Source organism: Pagrus major, chromosome 10 (assembly GCF_040436345.1).
Source record: "Pagrus major chromosome 10, Pma_NU_1.0".
Classification (NCBI taxonomy): Eukaryota; Metazoa; Chordata; class Actinopteri; order Spariformes; family Sparidae; genus Pagrus; species Pagrus major.
This window is the reverse complement of record NC_133224.1, coordinates 13,754,489-13,771,372: the sequence shown is the minus strand read 5'-3', so window position 1 is coordinate 13,771,372 and position 16,884 is coordinate 13,754,489. Positions and strand designations below refer to the sequence as shown.

The window sequence follows — 16,884 nt, the reverse complement described above, 5'->3', positions numbered from 1 at the left end:
AGGCATTTTTAACATTCAGCCTGCAGTCAGCAGGAACAGGTTGTTCCAGCGCAGGCCTGCTAAGATGTGTGACATGGAGACTGATGAAAGCATGCGAGAGTCTTCCTCGCCCACAATAAATGGGGAAACTGGATGACTTCCAACTTTTCTTCTATCAGACCACCCACTTAGACCGACATAAAAAGAACATGCACGGCACAGTTTTTGTCATGAACCAGAGGAGGGAGATCAACATGTTGATCCCAGAACCAACAACTGAGAGATTACTGACCCTTTACCCATTTACAGCTGTTTAAAGTTTCATAAACACCATAGATACATAGCATTTTGGTATTTTTGAGTCTAGAAGGTGCTGTGTATAAGATGATTTAAAAGTATATGCTGCAGGTACAAAATGGTATGGTAATAAGTTTGATTACCAGGATGACATACTGTATATACAGCCAGTTAACAGCTAAAGAAACAATTGAAAATAATGGTCATTCACAAGGTTAGTTAACAACTCATCTGTACATCATACAGAATATTTATTGTATGTCCTCAAAATACACAAGAAACCATAAGACAGAACAGAGGGCGAGAAAAACCCTTTAAGGTCATTTGGAAAGGAACACCATGAACACCAGGCTGAGCTTCAGTTTGTCAGACTGGCAAAAAGATCCAACACAGGTCCTCTCCTTAGAAAACGAATGCCGAGCTTTGATTTAAAAACTCAAATTCCCACAAAATAAATAAAATCTTTTTTTCTTACACCCGTAACAGTACCTGTCAGCCAAAACTCCCATTGGCTTTGTTTTTTGTGTTAAATTTACCCAGAAACATTTCACACGTTCCAGAAATGCAGAACACAGGAGCTGTCTAATCTCTCGTCTCTGACTTCATGAAGGGAGTTTGTTCTCCTTTTCCTCTTACAGGGCTTGGTCTGTTCTACAAATCCTTTTCCATTGACGGCAAAGAGATCGTGCCTCCTCTAAATCATATTCTGTAGACAAACATTAGTAGTGTCCTATACCAGCTGAATCTATTAACTATGCTTTTGGCATGATCCATTGGCCCTGTGGCAGAAAATGAGCAGACACAACAAAGCTTTCTTTGAGTTGCAGCACATTGTTCCTGGATTTGGTAAAAAAATGTATCTTCGGTTCCATCATGAGAACGTTCACCTTAGTGATCAGTGCCACTCGTGTCTTACTTTGTACAGTGTCAAAACATGGGAATAAAAAACTGCCAAATGATGTTGCACTTGTATGAAATGATGTAGTGTTATGATCCGAAAAATTCTGAAAGCTGGACAAACGGCAATATTTTTTAGCACAAAATCAGATGCAGTCTTTGGCCCGGTGTGCAGAGGTGTGAAAATGAATAGCAGGTATACAACTGAGTTTTTTGAGGAGATGTTTGAAATGTGTACCATTATCCCCAGGCCAGGCTCATTTACCAGTTTGAGTTGTAATGCTTTGAGATTCCAACTGGATTTTGGCTCTTACAATACATTTGTGGTTTGTAGGCGCAGCTTCCCCAACAGCACTACACCGGTTATTTGCATCCTGGTCTCACTCCACCGCGTCAAATATAGCAGCCTGGTCAGTAGCCCTACACTTCCAAGTTTGACGTTGTGGTTACCCCTCTAGCGTAGCGTCACTTCTTGAAGTGCCCCTCTACTACAGTAGCATAAAGAGCCAGAACAGTCAGAGAGAAGCACTAGAGGTGTAGGTAGATCGTCTTAGTTTGAAGCTTAAGGCCACTGACCAAGCTGCTGTATTTGCTGTATGAGAACGTGTTATTATGTGTGTATACACTGTTCCATTTTCTCACAAAGGAAACACAAACAGCCTTCTTCTTGTGGTATTTGCTCAGGTCAGTGCACTAAAACTTGTTTGTAAGCGACTGGAAAGTAAGGGTGCTCCGATTGATCAGCCATCGTGCCGCTAAAAATGCCATCAAGACTGATGGCATGCATCGTGTCTTGTCATGTATTTCCTTTCCTTAATTACCTTTAATGGTATTTTTAATTTGCCAATAATAACTATTAGCTATAGATGATAATAAAGTTAAGAAACAACACTTTGATCGGTGATCGGCATCAGACAATACTGCTTCCAGCAATCTGTGATCAGCCCCCACAATCCTGATCGAAGCACCCTACTGTTCAACGTATCAGAATCAAAAAAGCATCATTTTTCTTTTCAAAAGCCGGCGTTTGGACTGAGTCAAGCCATTCGATCGGTTCATTGACTGGCAAGGCCTCCACTGGACTCTAAAAAAAACACAAACCTGACCTTGCACGATTTAAGAGTTTATGCAAGGCTGCTGAAAGTAGTTTTTTGCACAATGCAAGTTGCACACTTAGATATGATTCATAAAACAAAAACAAATATTTCCAGCAGTGTCGCACACGTTATGTGTTTGTTATGGACTGTAATCTGAATCTGTCAGTTTCCCCTTCATACGTGCAATGGCAGCGTTTTGTTCCCATTGAAATGATTCAGTATGACATTCATCTTCAGTTCAAGTCAGTGACATATTGAGTGTTGTAGTAATGATCAACTGTCACACAGATTCAAAGATATGCCTGTTGTGAAGTGCTTCAACAAAGTCTCATTCTGCCGTTTTTCTTTTTTTTTGCCATTTCATATACACACACACAGCCACACACACACACACAGCCACACACACACACACACACCTGCAAATTAAATTCAATAAATAAGACTTACAATGTTGTAAGGCAATGCTGACCATGCATTTGTCACAATGAACAACAAATCAAGAAACATACATGGTAACAATATGCACATTCATTAAGAGCAACAAGGTCGCCAATCCCCACTTTTTTTTCTTTTCTTTTTCCAATAAATCAAGTTTTCAAGGCTTTCAGGGTGATCTCCTGATCGACAGGGCTCATCCCCACCACACCTGGCTCTGGTTTCTGTAGCAGGACCACCTCTTTATTCAGAGAGCCCAGTCCAACCAGCAGGCCGGACACGCAGCAACTGGACCCAGCCACAGTGGGGCTTTCGCATTGCATCCAAAGTTGGAGTTTTATTCCAAGAAAAATCAAAGGTCTATGTGGAGACAGAGATCCAGCAGCCAGCTGCTCAGAGCCTCAGGACAGTCCAGAGGTTTCCAGGTAACTCTGAAGTTTCCTCACTGTACTTCTGTCCAAGGAGCAAAGGTCGAAGTCAAAAGTAGTGTTTGTGATGTGGAAGTGTCCAGTCTCTTCAATGAGGTTCACGATCTGGAAAAACAGAGAGGATGATGGGTAAGCACTAGATTTATTTGTATATACAGGGCTTAGTGGTGAGAACTTTTAACCTGCCAATGCCAGTAAAATATCTGCACAAACAATTCATGTTTTCTCTAGATACAGTTTGTAATTAAATATGAGACTAAAGCCAGCAAATGTCAGAAAATGAAACACCATCAGTAAACAGCCTCTTTCACTACAAAAAACCCAGAACAAGTCATGGTGTACTGGGACATCTCCATCCTGATCCATATGATGGTGATACATGGCTACCAATTTGATATTACAATTTATTGTGTTTTTTGGTTTGGGAAAAAGTTAATATCACGAGTCATATTTCCAAAAACAATGCACATCACAGTGTCAGTCTTCATTTCAGCAGCATTATTACTATACTGCATATAGAAAAGGAACATCAAATATTTTGTACTACATGTGGGTGTAACTGCTCATCAAGCTGCTGCCATCAGAGCTGAAGTTACTGCATTTTTAAATGCATTTATTTTATCGGCAATCAGACAGAAAAAACACAGATGCAGACAATCGGAAAAATGCTGAATATTGGCCTCAATAATCAGTCTACCCCTAGATTATACTGACACATGCATGTGGTAGTGGGCTTTTATGAACAACTACCATGTGAAGCTTTAACCACGTGGGTACTGTTAGATAAGTTTATCTTAAAGGTCCCATATTGTAGAAAGTGAGATTCCACATCTCTTTTTTGATTATGAAGCAGAAAAATAGTGTGAAAATATGTGGTTGCCAAAGCTGAGTAGGCTTGCTGCTGTAGTTGGTGTTCCTGGTGTTACACAGTGGGAAACTTCATTCTTAGGAAAATCTACAGTCAGAAAAACCCAAAAAGTGGGTTTTTCAGCTCCAAAGCTATATTTAACAGATGCAAAGATGAATTTTTGAAAATGATAGATTCTTCTTTCTGGTACAAAAATGACTTCCTGTTATTAATTTGATTATTTTAACCTTTCAGAACAACTATTTATATGAATACATGTTGCCAAGTTTCCTCAGGTTCTCTTGGATGTTCAGGACAAATTTCAACCAAATCCAGGGAACAATGAGTGACTGGTGAGATTTAACATACACACACAACAAATCACTAAATTTAGCTCAGAGTGCCAAACTTCAAACATTCATAACTTAAAAAGTATTTGTAGTACAGCTATAGGATTTTATAAGGTCCAAGGAATTTAAAATCCAGGACATGAACGGGGAGGCCTGAGGTGAGTTAGCATGGAATGACCCATACATGAAACTGATGTGTGTCTTCTCTTGTAAAAAGCTGGTGTACAACCCGACCCTCTAATGTACAATATTGTATTTTTTTAATTGTATTCCAGCCACTTCAATTAATATTTCCTACTGAAATTTTTGTTTGTTTTATTTTGTTTTTCTCTTGTTTTATGTTTTTTTTCATTATTTATTTCCTGGTAAAAAAAACAAAACAAAAACAACAACAACAACAAAAACCACAGCAGGCAAAATTGTGAATATGATTGTTTAAGTGCTGAAACTGCGATAAAACTTAATAACTTAATAAGTAAAAAAAAAAAAAAAAAAAAGTCAGTGTACCGGGTTTAACTGCTGTTATTAGTTTGTTATCGTTATTAGTTAGTGGTAAACTTAGTCACCACTCAGCTGAGGTGGAAACACGGTGAGTGCTGCCTGCTCAGACCCGTGAGGGCTGACCAATCAGAGCAGACTGGACTTTTGGAAAGAGACAGGATCTAAAACGCAGCTTTCAGACTGAGGGTGAATAGAGGTGCTATAGCTATGGACACAAATTGAAAAATAATGCAGGTTTTTGAACATTAAATAATTTAAACACTTTCTAGTAAACAAAACTTGAGGGTAAAAATGAGCTCTTTTTAAAAGACATAACAGAAATGACATTTGTCAGAGCTTCCTGTTGCGAGGACTGTTCGAAACATTCAGTGGTTTAATTGGATCAGTAAAACATCTTCGACTTAACATGTCAAAGGCTAGCATGTCAGAAAAGCCCACAGCTATGTAGTTCAGCGGAGAAGTTTGGTTTACGAGCAAAAAGAGGAAAAGAATGTGTGTGGACACGTGTGATGTGGTCAGACATAGGGTAGAAATGTTAATGAAAATGAGCGCGGCCTCCTCCCTCTTGTACCTTTTCCTGTGTATTATTGGTTTCAGACTTCAGACCAGAAGTGAAAATGAGGCTTGAGGTTGGGAGTCCTGGGGGAGTATAAGGAATACCATCCAATATAGCTTGGTGTAGGTAGAGTTCACAAAAATGTGGGGAAAATTACAGCCCGTTTTCATGACGGGGCAGATTTAAGTCAGATGCTCAGGCGTTACCTCTCATTCCACCTTTTGATAGTCAGGTCTCATTTTCAGTGCTGTTTAAGATCCACTTCAACTGGAAACAGCTACCAAACTCATGTTGGGGTCCACTGTCAAGACCATGTGCATCACAGCGCTCTCTGTGGTCCCCACCAGCGTGCAGGAGAGGCTGTGAGTTAATCATTCCCATCTCTTGTAACAGGAAGTGGAGCCAGTTGGTGAACTCGGCTAGATTAGCCTGATTACTGTGCAAGTTAAAGCTGTGCGCGGGTGATGCTGTTTTGGATGGGATTTCTTTCTTTCTTTAGAGCCAGACGTCTTGTTAGGAGAGCGAGGCAGAACTTGGCAGCCGCAGCTGGGAAGATCCACTAATACGGTCATATGAGAGGCCTCGAGAATATAAGCAAGAAACATGCAATCTCTTAAGAGAGAGGAGAGAGGTTAACCAAATAATTCATTGCTTCCAGATGAAGCTGCAGATTGCAGAGGATCTGTAACAGATCACAGCTCCTCTTCTAATCCAATGCAACAATAAAGCTGACCAATAGCACTGGCATGTAGTGATATTATGCTGAGATCAGGGGAAAACTGAAGAGAACCAAAAGCATTTTTCATTTTTTTATCTGGAGCTTGGCAGTTCAGGCAAACTTCTGCATAGAAGATAATAATGTAGGAATGTAAGAGATAATAACAAAGCCATAACCGCAACTACATTCAATGTTTTCTGATTGGCAGTGGTATTTGAACAACTAACACAGTCTAAACATGACATTCACTAAAGGAAACATCAACACTACTAAAAGTTAAGGCTCATCTTAGCTGTTTTAAGATGATGAGGAATTGCTTGACATTCGACTGTGCATTGCTGTTTGTAAATTCAACAATACTTTCACATCTGTCCTATGATTTAACTACCTGGTCCCTGGGCCACCAGTCTGTAGTTAAAGGAACAGTTCAGCAGATAGTAATTAATGACTGAATTTTCATTGTTGGGTGAACTGTTCCTATGAATCTGTCTTTTCCATCAGGTCTTGAAAATCTTGGACAAAAAGCAACTAAAGTACCATAACTTCTGCATTTTATGTAAAAACAAGATTTTAAGTTTAGCACACACACTTGCTCCTAAGCCGCACTGCAAATACAACAAGAGATTACAGGCATGCAGCTTCAAGTTCCATTCTGCAAAATGTCCATTTCTGTGAGAGGAACAAAGTCCTGGAGCTATCTACATGATCATTTTAAACTTCCTGCAAACTTCCAAATCAAATTTTAGAAGCTACCAAAACCTGGTTAATTAGGCAACAAACCTGTCATGAAGCTGTCTCGGGACAGGTATTGAATTTTAGCTTCTGCTATAAACACTACGATACTCGCATCACACAAGTGTTTTAGCCTTCTCTGTATATTGTATCAAATAAACTATTAATACATAAATAATAACCCTAAAACAGTGTCTTGAAATGTAGTCATTTTATTGGTTTTAATTTATACCCAATAAGTCTCCAATGGTGGCCAAACATAAACTCAATGATCTTGCGTCAACACATTTCCAATAAATGTATTTATTTTAAAAGATCTAAATAGAAAGATCACTGCCTGATCTGTGTCAACATAATCACAAGTTTTACTTACTGCATCATAAATCCGTGTAGCCTTCGTTCTTTCGTTTCAAAACCAAATTAAAAAAACGGAAAAACAGCTTTGTTTTTCTGTTATTCTCTTTTAAACCCAGAACGAAAAAACAGAATAACACAAAACCACATTTTGTGCCTGTTATTCTGTTTTAAAACAAAAACAGAATAACGTGAAAATTAACTATTTGATTTTTATTGTTTTGTTATTTTGATATTCTGAAAATTCGGGGAATGCTGGGAGATTTTTGCGGAGTCAGAGGCGCACGAAGTGAGCGGGAAAGTTGAAATCACAGAATGGCCGCACTTCAGCCTTAAGCAGATCTAATCTGCAAACTTTTTGAGAGTGGGAAGACACACTCGGAGATCAGAGATGTCCTGCAGCGCGAAGGTGCCTCGCAATGCTCCATAATGAGAGAGATCACCTTCACCTTTGGTGGGTGACGCACATTTCCTAATATGGACTTCACTCCTGGAGAGGGTGGGTCATTTGTACAACAGGTTGTAGAATTTGGTTTAAAACTCTCATTAATAAAAATAGATCTGGCAACTAAAGCTTGTTCTAGGCTTAAATATGCACTTTTGTCAGAGTAACTAGAATGGCCAAGACAGTCTCACAGACAGTTTGGGTTTTTCTTTTGTAAATAACTTTGTTTACATTAAAACTACAGGTCTCTCAGTCCATGACTTTTCCAAAATAGTCTATGTGTTGTAAAACATATTGGAGCTTCTAAAAAACGGCGATCACCACAGCTTCTCATTCATGCCGATCACATTTACTGATTAAAACACGTAATACTGAACAGTTACAAGGAGGAAAACAACAGAGGCAAAATAAAAAAGACGAGGAGGAAAGGTCCGATTCGTTACCTAGCAACCAGAAGATTCTTTGTAGCAACTTAACGTCTGCTACACTAACGGAAGACAACACAACACATTTCTATTTCAAAATAAAAGCATTGGTTATTGTACCTTTTACTATAATTATTAATCTACTGTCAGAGAAAAATATTTACAACAATATGTAGGCTAATGTTTTCATACTATCACATTTATTTTTACCTGTATAGGCCTACCGGTATGCGAATCGGGCGCGATCGCGCGTGTTCGTGCAAGCGAGCGACAGAAAGAGAGAAAGAAAGGAGACACCGGGCGTTTACCAGCAAAAACTGAACGGTTAGAAATGAAAAGAGGGAAATCACAGAATACAGAATATGTCCAGGAGACTCCTCAGGACGTGAGGGAGGAAGGATCAGATGGTGGCTCAGGTAGCGATGAGGAAAATATATATGGCTGCACATCTGTCAGCTGCACTGTAAGCAGGTGTAGCCTACACCATGCAGACATTTCTCAAACGTTATTTTGTAGGCTCAGGACAGACTAGATCATGATTGTATTGGATATAATAGGGTAGCCTAACCTAATAAATCTCTCGGCTGCTGTCCAGTCCGGTAATAACGGGTCTGTGGTGTGTACGCTACATCATCGCCAGGTCCATGCAAAACCTCCTAATACTCATTACGGAGCATTGTGAGGCACCTTCGCGCTGCAGGACATCTCTGATCTCCGAGTGTGTCTTCCCACTCTCAAAAAGTTCGCAGATTAGATCTGCATAAGGCTGAAGTGCGGCCATTCTACTTGGAGAGTCTGCGATTTCAACTTTCCCGCTCACTTCGTGCGCCTCTGACTCCACAAAAATCTCCCAGCATTCCCCGAATTTTCCAGAATATCAAAATAACAAAACAATAAAAATCAAATAGTTAATTTTCACGATATTCTGTTTTTGTTTTAAAACAGAATAACAGGCACAAAATGTGGTTTTGTGTTATTCTGTTTTTCCTGTTTTTTCGTTCTGGGTTTAAAAGAGAATAACAGAAAAACAAAGTTGTTTTTCCGTTTTTTTAATTTGGTTTTGAAACGAAAAAACGAAAGAACGAAGGGTACACGGATTATCATACTGCATCTGGGATGATTTGGTCATTTATTACACATTAGCCTGCTTATCAACATTAATTGGATTTTTGGAAAACATAGATTTAAAACAAACAAACAAACAATCCATCAAATCTTTATCTAGTTATGTTTTTTTGTTTTGTTGTAGTTATATGGTAGACTCCCTAGTTGGTCTCCTGAATTAGATGTGTATTTCATCTGTTTTTAATTTTAGTTTTAGTTTCTGGATTTATCCTTGAGGTTATAAGAAGTCAGACTGTATGTCTGTACTGCAGAGGCTGATTAGAAATGTGTTCCAGTACAAAGTAATATATGTGAAGCTTGTGACCAAATGATTTTGGTCCTCTAAATCACACCAGTATGCTTTGCTCTCCTAATGAAGTTAGCTTTATTTATTTGACACAGGCGTAGCATTGGAGCTGTAACATAAAATTATGCGCAACCACCACATGCATTGTATTTAGTGTTTGTAGCGAAACACTAATTAGCAACATGTGTCCACGGGAAGCTTAAAACAAAAGCAGGTGCAGGTGTGTCTATACAGGGGGACTGGCCGTGAGAAACCTGCTGTTTGACTTTCAGCCACAACAACTCGACTGAAAACATTAGTACATTTTCAGCTCAGTGGGTAAACAGTTCCTCTATTAACAGAGAAGACTGATTGTTCAGATAAGGTTTTGCACACTGCAATGTGACAGTTACGTTTGAATCGATCACTGAATCGATCTATCAATCCGGGTCGATGGATCTTTACACCCCTATGTTACATTAGCCAAGAGTTTCTGATACAGGATGCTCCAGAGATCCTGCTTAAGGTGATGAAAATAAATACTAACTGAATGTTTTTGACTTTCGTTAGCTGACTGCGCAGATCATTTTAAGCCCACACTAGACCTTTTACCGACCAACACACTCATCGCTGTGACTATTTTTGAATGGGAAAAACACCCAAACTGCTTGCAAAATTTTTAAATATCAGACCGATAGCGAGTGATGGCCGAGCATACAGACACTTGGGGCAAGGCTCTTGTGTCACAGGACATTATCTGTCTATGAAGTAGCTGGGAAGTTGAAGGCATCTTTATTATTTTACCATGTGGCATTCTGTAGCACTGTGTGATAGGAATAGAAAGAAAATATATTGTTCAGTTTTTTATTAAGATGTTCAAGTGTAAAAAAGTAAAAAAAAATCATAGCAGTGGCACAATCCTCGGAAAAAAAACCCATCCACCCACATAGCCTGAGTTATTCACTTCAAATGCATTATGTAGACAGATGATAGGAGAAATATTTTCAGCTCATCTCAAAAATGATGTCCTCAGCATTCAGACCAAGTTTCTCCCTATGGACCTCATCATTTACTAGAGAGACCATAGACGTAGAGACTTTTTAACAGTAATACAGGGAGACATCAAGTATAGCGGAGGCTGAGGGAGCAGCTTCAACCACCAGATGACTGCAGTGCAGCACACTGAATCTGAATCTACAGTGTTCCCTTATAGCTTGGTGGCATGTGAGTATTTAAGCATCCATAAGCTCACCTTCATCTGAAGTGTGTGCCATGTGAGATGAATTGTGGGAGATGTTAATGCTGAATTAGAGGAGGCAGGTTCAGTAAGAAAGCTACATCAGAAAGGACGTGACAGTAATCACCACATAATACCTTCAGATCACAGTGACGATACATCACAGTGTATCAGACATACCTGCTGCAGTATATGACCTTCTCTTAGTGTCATCAGTCTTTTGTGCAGTTCCACCAGCTCGTCCAGGTAAGCCTGGGAAACACAGCAACATGTTGTTAGCTTTATGGCTTTCACAGGCCACTTTCATACAGTAATGTGCAGGATAATGAACACACGCTCAATTCCACTTAAAACCCATTCATACCAGACTTGTCCAAGGCTGCAGCATTTGACACAAGAGCCATATTTGCAACTGCAGTCTCACATACACACGTGCGCACACACACACACATACACACGTATGTTTGGAATTCTTCAGTACTGATGCTGAGAGATGCCTCAGTTTTGGTACCACAATGTTTTTAGACACCTTACATTATTAAATTATCATTTATCTACAAAACACCTTTTTATATAAGATAAGATAATCCTTTATTACTCCCACAACAGGGAAATTTGCATGCAATTCTATGTAGCACAAGAAGCCAAAGTTCTTAAATCTCAGCTTTTATCTAAACACGAGCAGCTGTACAACAACTTTGCCCAAACACTACCGTCTAAACCTAGAATATTTTTTATTTAAATCAGGATTTATATGATCAGAAAAGAAGTCAATAAGATTATGAATTTAACCACTTAAGTTATGATAGCTTTCATTAGTCTACATCTTGTAAAGTTGCATTTGGCGAACAGAGCAGCCAACGGCTCCAATAATTACACTGATATTCCACTACGCCTTCCAAGTGATGGATTTTGTCAATTAAGTCAAATTTTAAACTATTACGAGCCAGTTTCCCTCACATTTCTCCTGACAGGGAAACACTACAGGTAAACAGGGTAAACAGTTTAACTGATAGATATCACCTTGAAACTTCCCCAGTCGATTACTTAAATTTAGACAAGTATTTTTTGTATTACAAGTTTTCTGAAATCATATGCTTACATATACATATGAGGCATTATCTAGTTAAAAATGCACTAATTTGCATACATTTCCAGAACAGAAATGTGAACTAAAACAAACATGTAAATAAGTATTTTGGTATTTCAAAAGCCAAACAGCATCAGAGACATGTTCTATTATACTTTTTTTAAAAACAAAAAAGCAGCCTGTACCTTGTCACAGTCTAGGCTTTTGTTCTTGTCCTGTTTGCTCTGCTTGGCCTGCTTGGTTGGACTCTTCACTTCCAGTATCTGACAGAGGGCAGGGGAAACACATCGAGTCACGGTCACTCTGCATGACTTGGAGCTAAATTCACACCTCGGTTCTTGTGGTACATTAAATTGCACAGACAAAATACCTGATATCTGATATAATATAATAATCTTACCTGGTTATTAGTAGTCTTTAATAAGGGTGGGGCTTCGTTGCGGGATGGGGGTGAGGGTGAGGAGCTGTCACTTTCACTGCCATCACTTAAACTGACCCTGGGTAGTAACAGGAGAAAAGAACAAACTCTTCAGTTAAGGTTAGTTTTTTGGTTATCCCAGTAATTAAAGTTGAATTCGTTCTTGTTTTACCACGTGAGGGCAGAAGAACAAGCTGTAAACACAACATCTGACATATTTTATCGTTGTAATGCTGATATGGCTAATATCAGTTAGCAAACGCACCCTGCAGACACAGAGCGACATTGGCATTTATTTGGAGTTGTGTTCACCTAATGAATGTAAATCAAATATTCACTCTTCTTTTAGTTCTGTTTTGGTCTCCACACACCTCCTGAGAAAAAATATCTGCCTCTTTAGCTGCTTAATGTTTCAAATGTCAGTTTGAAACCATAAAATTGGCTACAAGAGGCTGAAAAGCTCCATTCGCTGCGGGACATTTGGTGAAAATTCTCTGTGGGTTCATCACTGAAAACAACATCTTTCACATTACATAGTCAGTTCATCCATTGTGAGTATAGCAATATAAACTTGTGCAGCTTTGAAAGTGCCAGATTACAGTGCAGCACAGTGGTTTAAACCATCATATCAGTCTACACAATGCCAACTGATTGACATGTCTATACTATAATTAATAATGCTGCCTTTACTGCAGGGGTATAGCCAACCTGAAAGCATATTTACAGGCACTCAGTCGGGGGTACAATGAAGTAAACTGAGGGTAAAGTGGAAATTCAGACAAGTTCTAACTGGAGCCTTGCACACAATGGGCTAATCAGAGCCCTGCGCCAGACCCAGACTTGCTTTTGACTGCAAGCTCACCATTCTGCTTGTGAGAACAAGCCAAGATCCACTCAACTGAGTCTGTGTCTGTGAGTACAGTTTCAAACAGGTCAATCAACAACCTGGCCTGTTGTGACAAATTACTAACCTGCGTTGATGGTGTGTGAGATGTGTGTGTGCTGGTCGCTCCATGTCGGAATCCATGTCATTGTCATCGTCGTCCTCTGAATCTTCATCATTGTCGTCTGAGTGCAAGTCCTGCATGACTGACTGCAACGGGCCCAGCACTGTGAGTCAGTGTGACAGAACACATGAGACCAGAGTAGAATTGAGTTTCATTCAGAAAGTATTCAGACCCCTTCCCTTTTTTCACATTTTATGTTGCAGCTTTATGCTAAAATCATTTAAATAATTTTTTTCCCCTCATCAATCTACACTCAGTACACCATAATGAAAACACAGAAACAGAATTTTAGAAATTTTTGCAAATGTATTAAAAAAGAAAAACTGACATATCACATTGACATAAGTATTCAGACTGTTTGCTTTGGCACTTGAAATTTAGCTCAGGTGGCTCCCCTTTCTCTTGATCATCTTTGAGATGTTTCTCCACCTTGACTGGGGCCCACCTGTGGTAAGTTTAAGTGATTGGACATAATTTGGAAAGGCACACACCTGTCTTTATAAGGTCTCACAGCTGACAATGCATATCAGAGCAAAAACCAAGCCATGAGGTCGAAGGAACTGCCTGCAGAGCCCAGAGACAGGATTGTGTCGAGGCACAGATCTGGGGAAGGCTACAAAAACATTTCTGCTGAATTGAAGGTCCCCAACAACACAGTGACCACCATAATTCTTAAATGGAAGAAGTCTGGAACAACCAGGACTCTTCCTAGAGCTGGCCACTCGGCGAAACCGAGCAATTGGGGGAGAAGGGCCTTGGTAAGAGAGGTGACCAAGAACCAAATGGTCACTCTGGCTGAGGCTGAGCTCCAGAGATCCTGTGTGGAGACTGGAGAAACTTCCAGAAGGACAACCATCATTACACTCCACCGATCTGGGCTTTATGGCAGAGTGGCCAGATGGAAGCCTCTCCTCAGTGAAAGTTTGCAAAAAAGCCCCTAAAGGACACTCAGATTGAACTGTTTGACCACAATTCTAAGCATCATGTCAGGAGGAAACCAGGCACCACTCATCACCTGCCCAGTACCATCCCAAAGGTGAAGCATGGTGGTGGCAGCATCATGCTTTGGGGGTGTTTTTCTGCAGGGACTGGGCGACTGGTCAGGGTTGAGGGAAAGCTGAATGGAGCAAAGTACAGCGATATCCTTAAAGAAAACCTGGTCCCGAGCACTCAGTACCTCAGTCTTGGCCGAAGGTTCACCTTCCAACAAGACAATGACCATCAGCACACAGCCAAGACAACGCAGGAGTGGCTCTGCCACTCTGTGAATGTCCTTGAGTGGCCCAGCCAGAGCCCTGACTTGAACCCAATCGGACATCTCTAGAGAGACCTGAAAATGGCTGTCCACCGACGATCCCCATCCAACCTGACAGAGCTTGAGAGGACCTGCTTGTGGCGTCATACCCAAGAAGACTTGCTGCTGTAATTGCTGCCAAATGTGCTTCAACTAAGTACTGAGTGAAGGGTCTGAATACTTATGTCAATGTGATATTAAAGTTTTTAGACTGATGAGGGGAAAAAATAATTTAAGTATATAATAATTTTAGTATAAGGCTGCAACATAACAAAATTAGGGGTTTGAATACTTTCTGTGTGTGTGTGTGTGTGTGTATATATATATATATATATATATATATATATATATATATATATATATATATATATATATATATATATATATATATATATATATATATATATATATATATATATATATATATATATATATACACACACACACACACACACACACAAAATCAACAACAACAAGGCAGCAAATCATGATGTGAGGTGGAGGGATGATGGGATGGTCCAGTGGAGCTTGTGGCTGCAGAACTGCTGCTGGTTTGGTTTTAAAGGACAAGGATGCAGTTATTCTATATTTTTCTTTTTGCCCACAAATTCCACAGAAAGACCGAAGCCAGCAATGTGTTAGTCCGTCTATCACCTTCCTAACTGGCCTGCAGCTCTCAGCTCTGAACCAACATGTTCCTACTGATGAGGTAAGTCGTAACAAAATAAATACATGTATCAGTCAAAAATATATAGTTTCATAAAACAACTGCTCACTGCAGTTTTGAGGAAACTGCATTTGTTGGGGACTATTTTCAGTGGTGGATTATTCCACATTACTTGCACGCTCCCACATACACTGTCCTGTGGGATTGAGACAAAATAAACTACTGTGTGTGTGTGTTCATGGTAATCTAGGAATATGTCACCCAGTGCAACAGTGTGACTCACTGAGTCACACTGTGTTTTTAATAGTTTTTGGACAACAATGGGGGTATAATAAAGATATAATTGTGCGTTCCCTTACCAAGACATCATGGGGTGCAAGAAGACATATATACACATGTTGCTGGATCAGCAGTGATGGGTGCTCTGGAGAGTGGCATCATATCATTGATACCACATAATTGCAGAGAGATGCATGGGTTTTCATGCATATAGACAAGTTTAAAAGATATTCTCCATGCATATGTGAAAAGGGTGTGGGGGCCTCACAGGTCTCAGAGGAACTGTTACCTGTGTGGGTGGTGGCAGGAATAGCCACCCTTTTCCTGATGATGAAGTCCACCACTGCATCCAGAGAAAATTACAAACACACAAGCAGAGGTCACCCTCAAGACAAGATGCTACAAAAAAGCAAAAACTGTCCCAAGCTTTGGACCAAACAATACATTCTGGACTATTTTCAGTACTTCAGGACTTCTAGAGCTTTTAAAACAACTTTTTCTTTCACTGTTTTTATAGTTTGGGACATCATTTTTAGCAGTTATGATAACATTCAGTCTATATTTTCACTGCTCGAATCTGAGAGTTGTAGTGGCGACAGATTCCAAAAGGGAACCAACATAAACAGTTAAACAGGTTTCTAACATACAGCAGGTTATTATTCTACCCCTTCACTGGTTTTGGAAGTAAAAAAAAGTTGAATGAGGATGGTGCTCTGCAATATGTAGTTAGGGTTAGTACCACTGACTGCCAGTGCCTTTGTTTTCATTTTCAAATAAGTGATTTAGATAAGTGGGTTAAGCTGAAAAAATATTTTAGCAACGGTTAGAGAAAAAAATTTATCAGAATGAAATCCAAATATCTTAAAAATCAAGTCAGAATTTTGAGAATGTCATAATCCTCTCTCTCCATTTCTGGCCTGCCTCTTCACCTGTCACTATTAAATATTAGCCAAAAATCACCCAGAAAATCTTTAAGAATACTAGAATTACTAGCAATCGTTGCATGCCTCTGCCAACCAGTCAAGTTGCAGTTTATATCCATGTCTGTCCATGACTCATACAATACATGTAGAGTAGACTGTAGAGTAGGCTGTTACGTCTATTTCTTTGCGAAATGGAAATTATCACTTCTATTGACTTGTATGATTCCAGTGATTTTTACAGTTTAGTACAGAGGGCTGATAGAGTAGAGAACACATGGTGCAACAGGAAGCACCTGGACATCAGTAAAACCAATGTTGGATGTTGCTGCAAATAATCTACAAATTGTAAAACATTGATGCTCGACACAATTTGATCAACCTGGCAGCGCAGGAGATATTTTACCACACTTGAAACATGGTCACATTCCTTTTCCGTTCCTGAGTTATGGTGATGTATAATTACAGAAACGTGTTTTAGCAGAAAACTAAGTGTGAGGTCACAGTGGTGTGTGACGTTG

At 39.6% G+C, this 16,884-nt stretch overlaps 1 protein-coding gene across 1 annotated transcript in view; it reads right to left on the bottom strand.

Moving 5' to 3' along the window:
• Positions 1 to 495: 495 nt before the first annotated feature.
• Positions 496 to 16,884, bottom strand: part of mllt3 (MLLT3 super elongation complex subunit) — a 58,355-nt gene continuing 41,966 nt past the window's right edge. Inside the window, exons 9-14 of the mRNA XM_073474509.1 lie at positions 15,733 to 15,786; positions 13,168 to 13,306; positions 12,179 to 12,275; positions 11,964 to 12,041; positions 10,869 to 10,940; positions 496 to 3,238 (exon numbers count right to left, since the gene is read on the bottom strand). Coding sequence (XP_073330610.1) covers positions 3,107 to 3,238; positions 10,869 to 10,940; positions 11,964 to 12,041; positions 12,179 to 12,275; positions 13,168 to 13,306; positions 15,733 to 15,786 — 572 coding nt within the window. The 3' untranslated portion in view covers positions 496 to 3,106. The remainder of the gene's footprint in view (positions 3,239 to 10,868; positions 10,941 to 11,963; positions 12,042 to 12,178; positions 12,276 to 13,167; positions 13,307 to 15,732; positions 15,787 to 16,884) is intronic.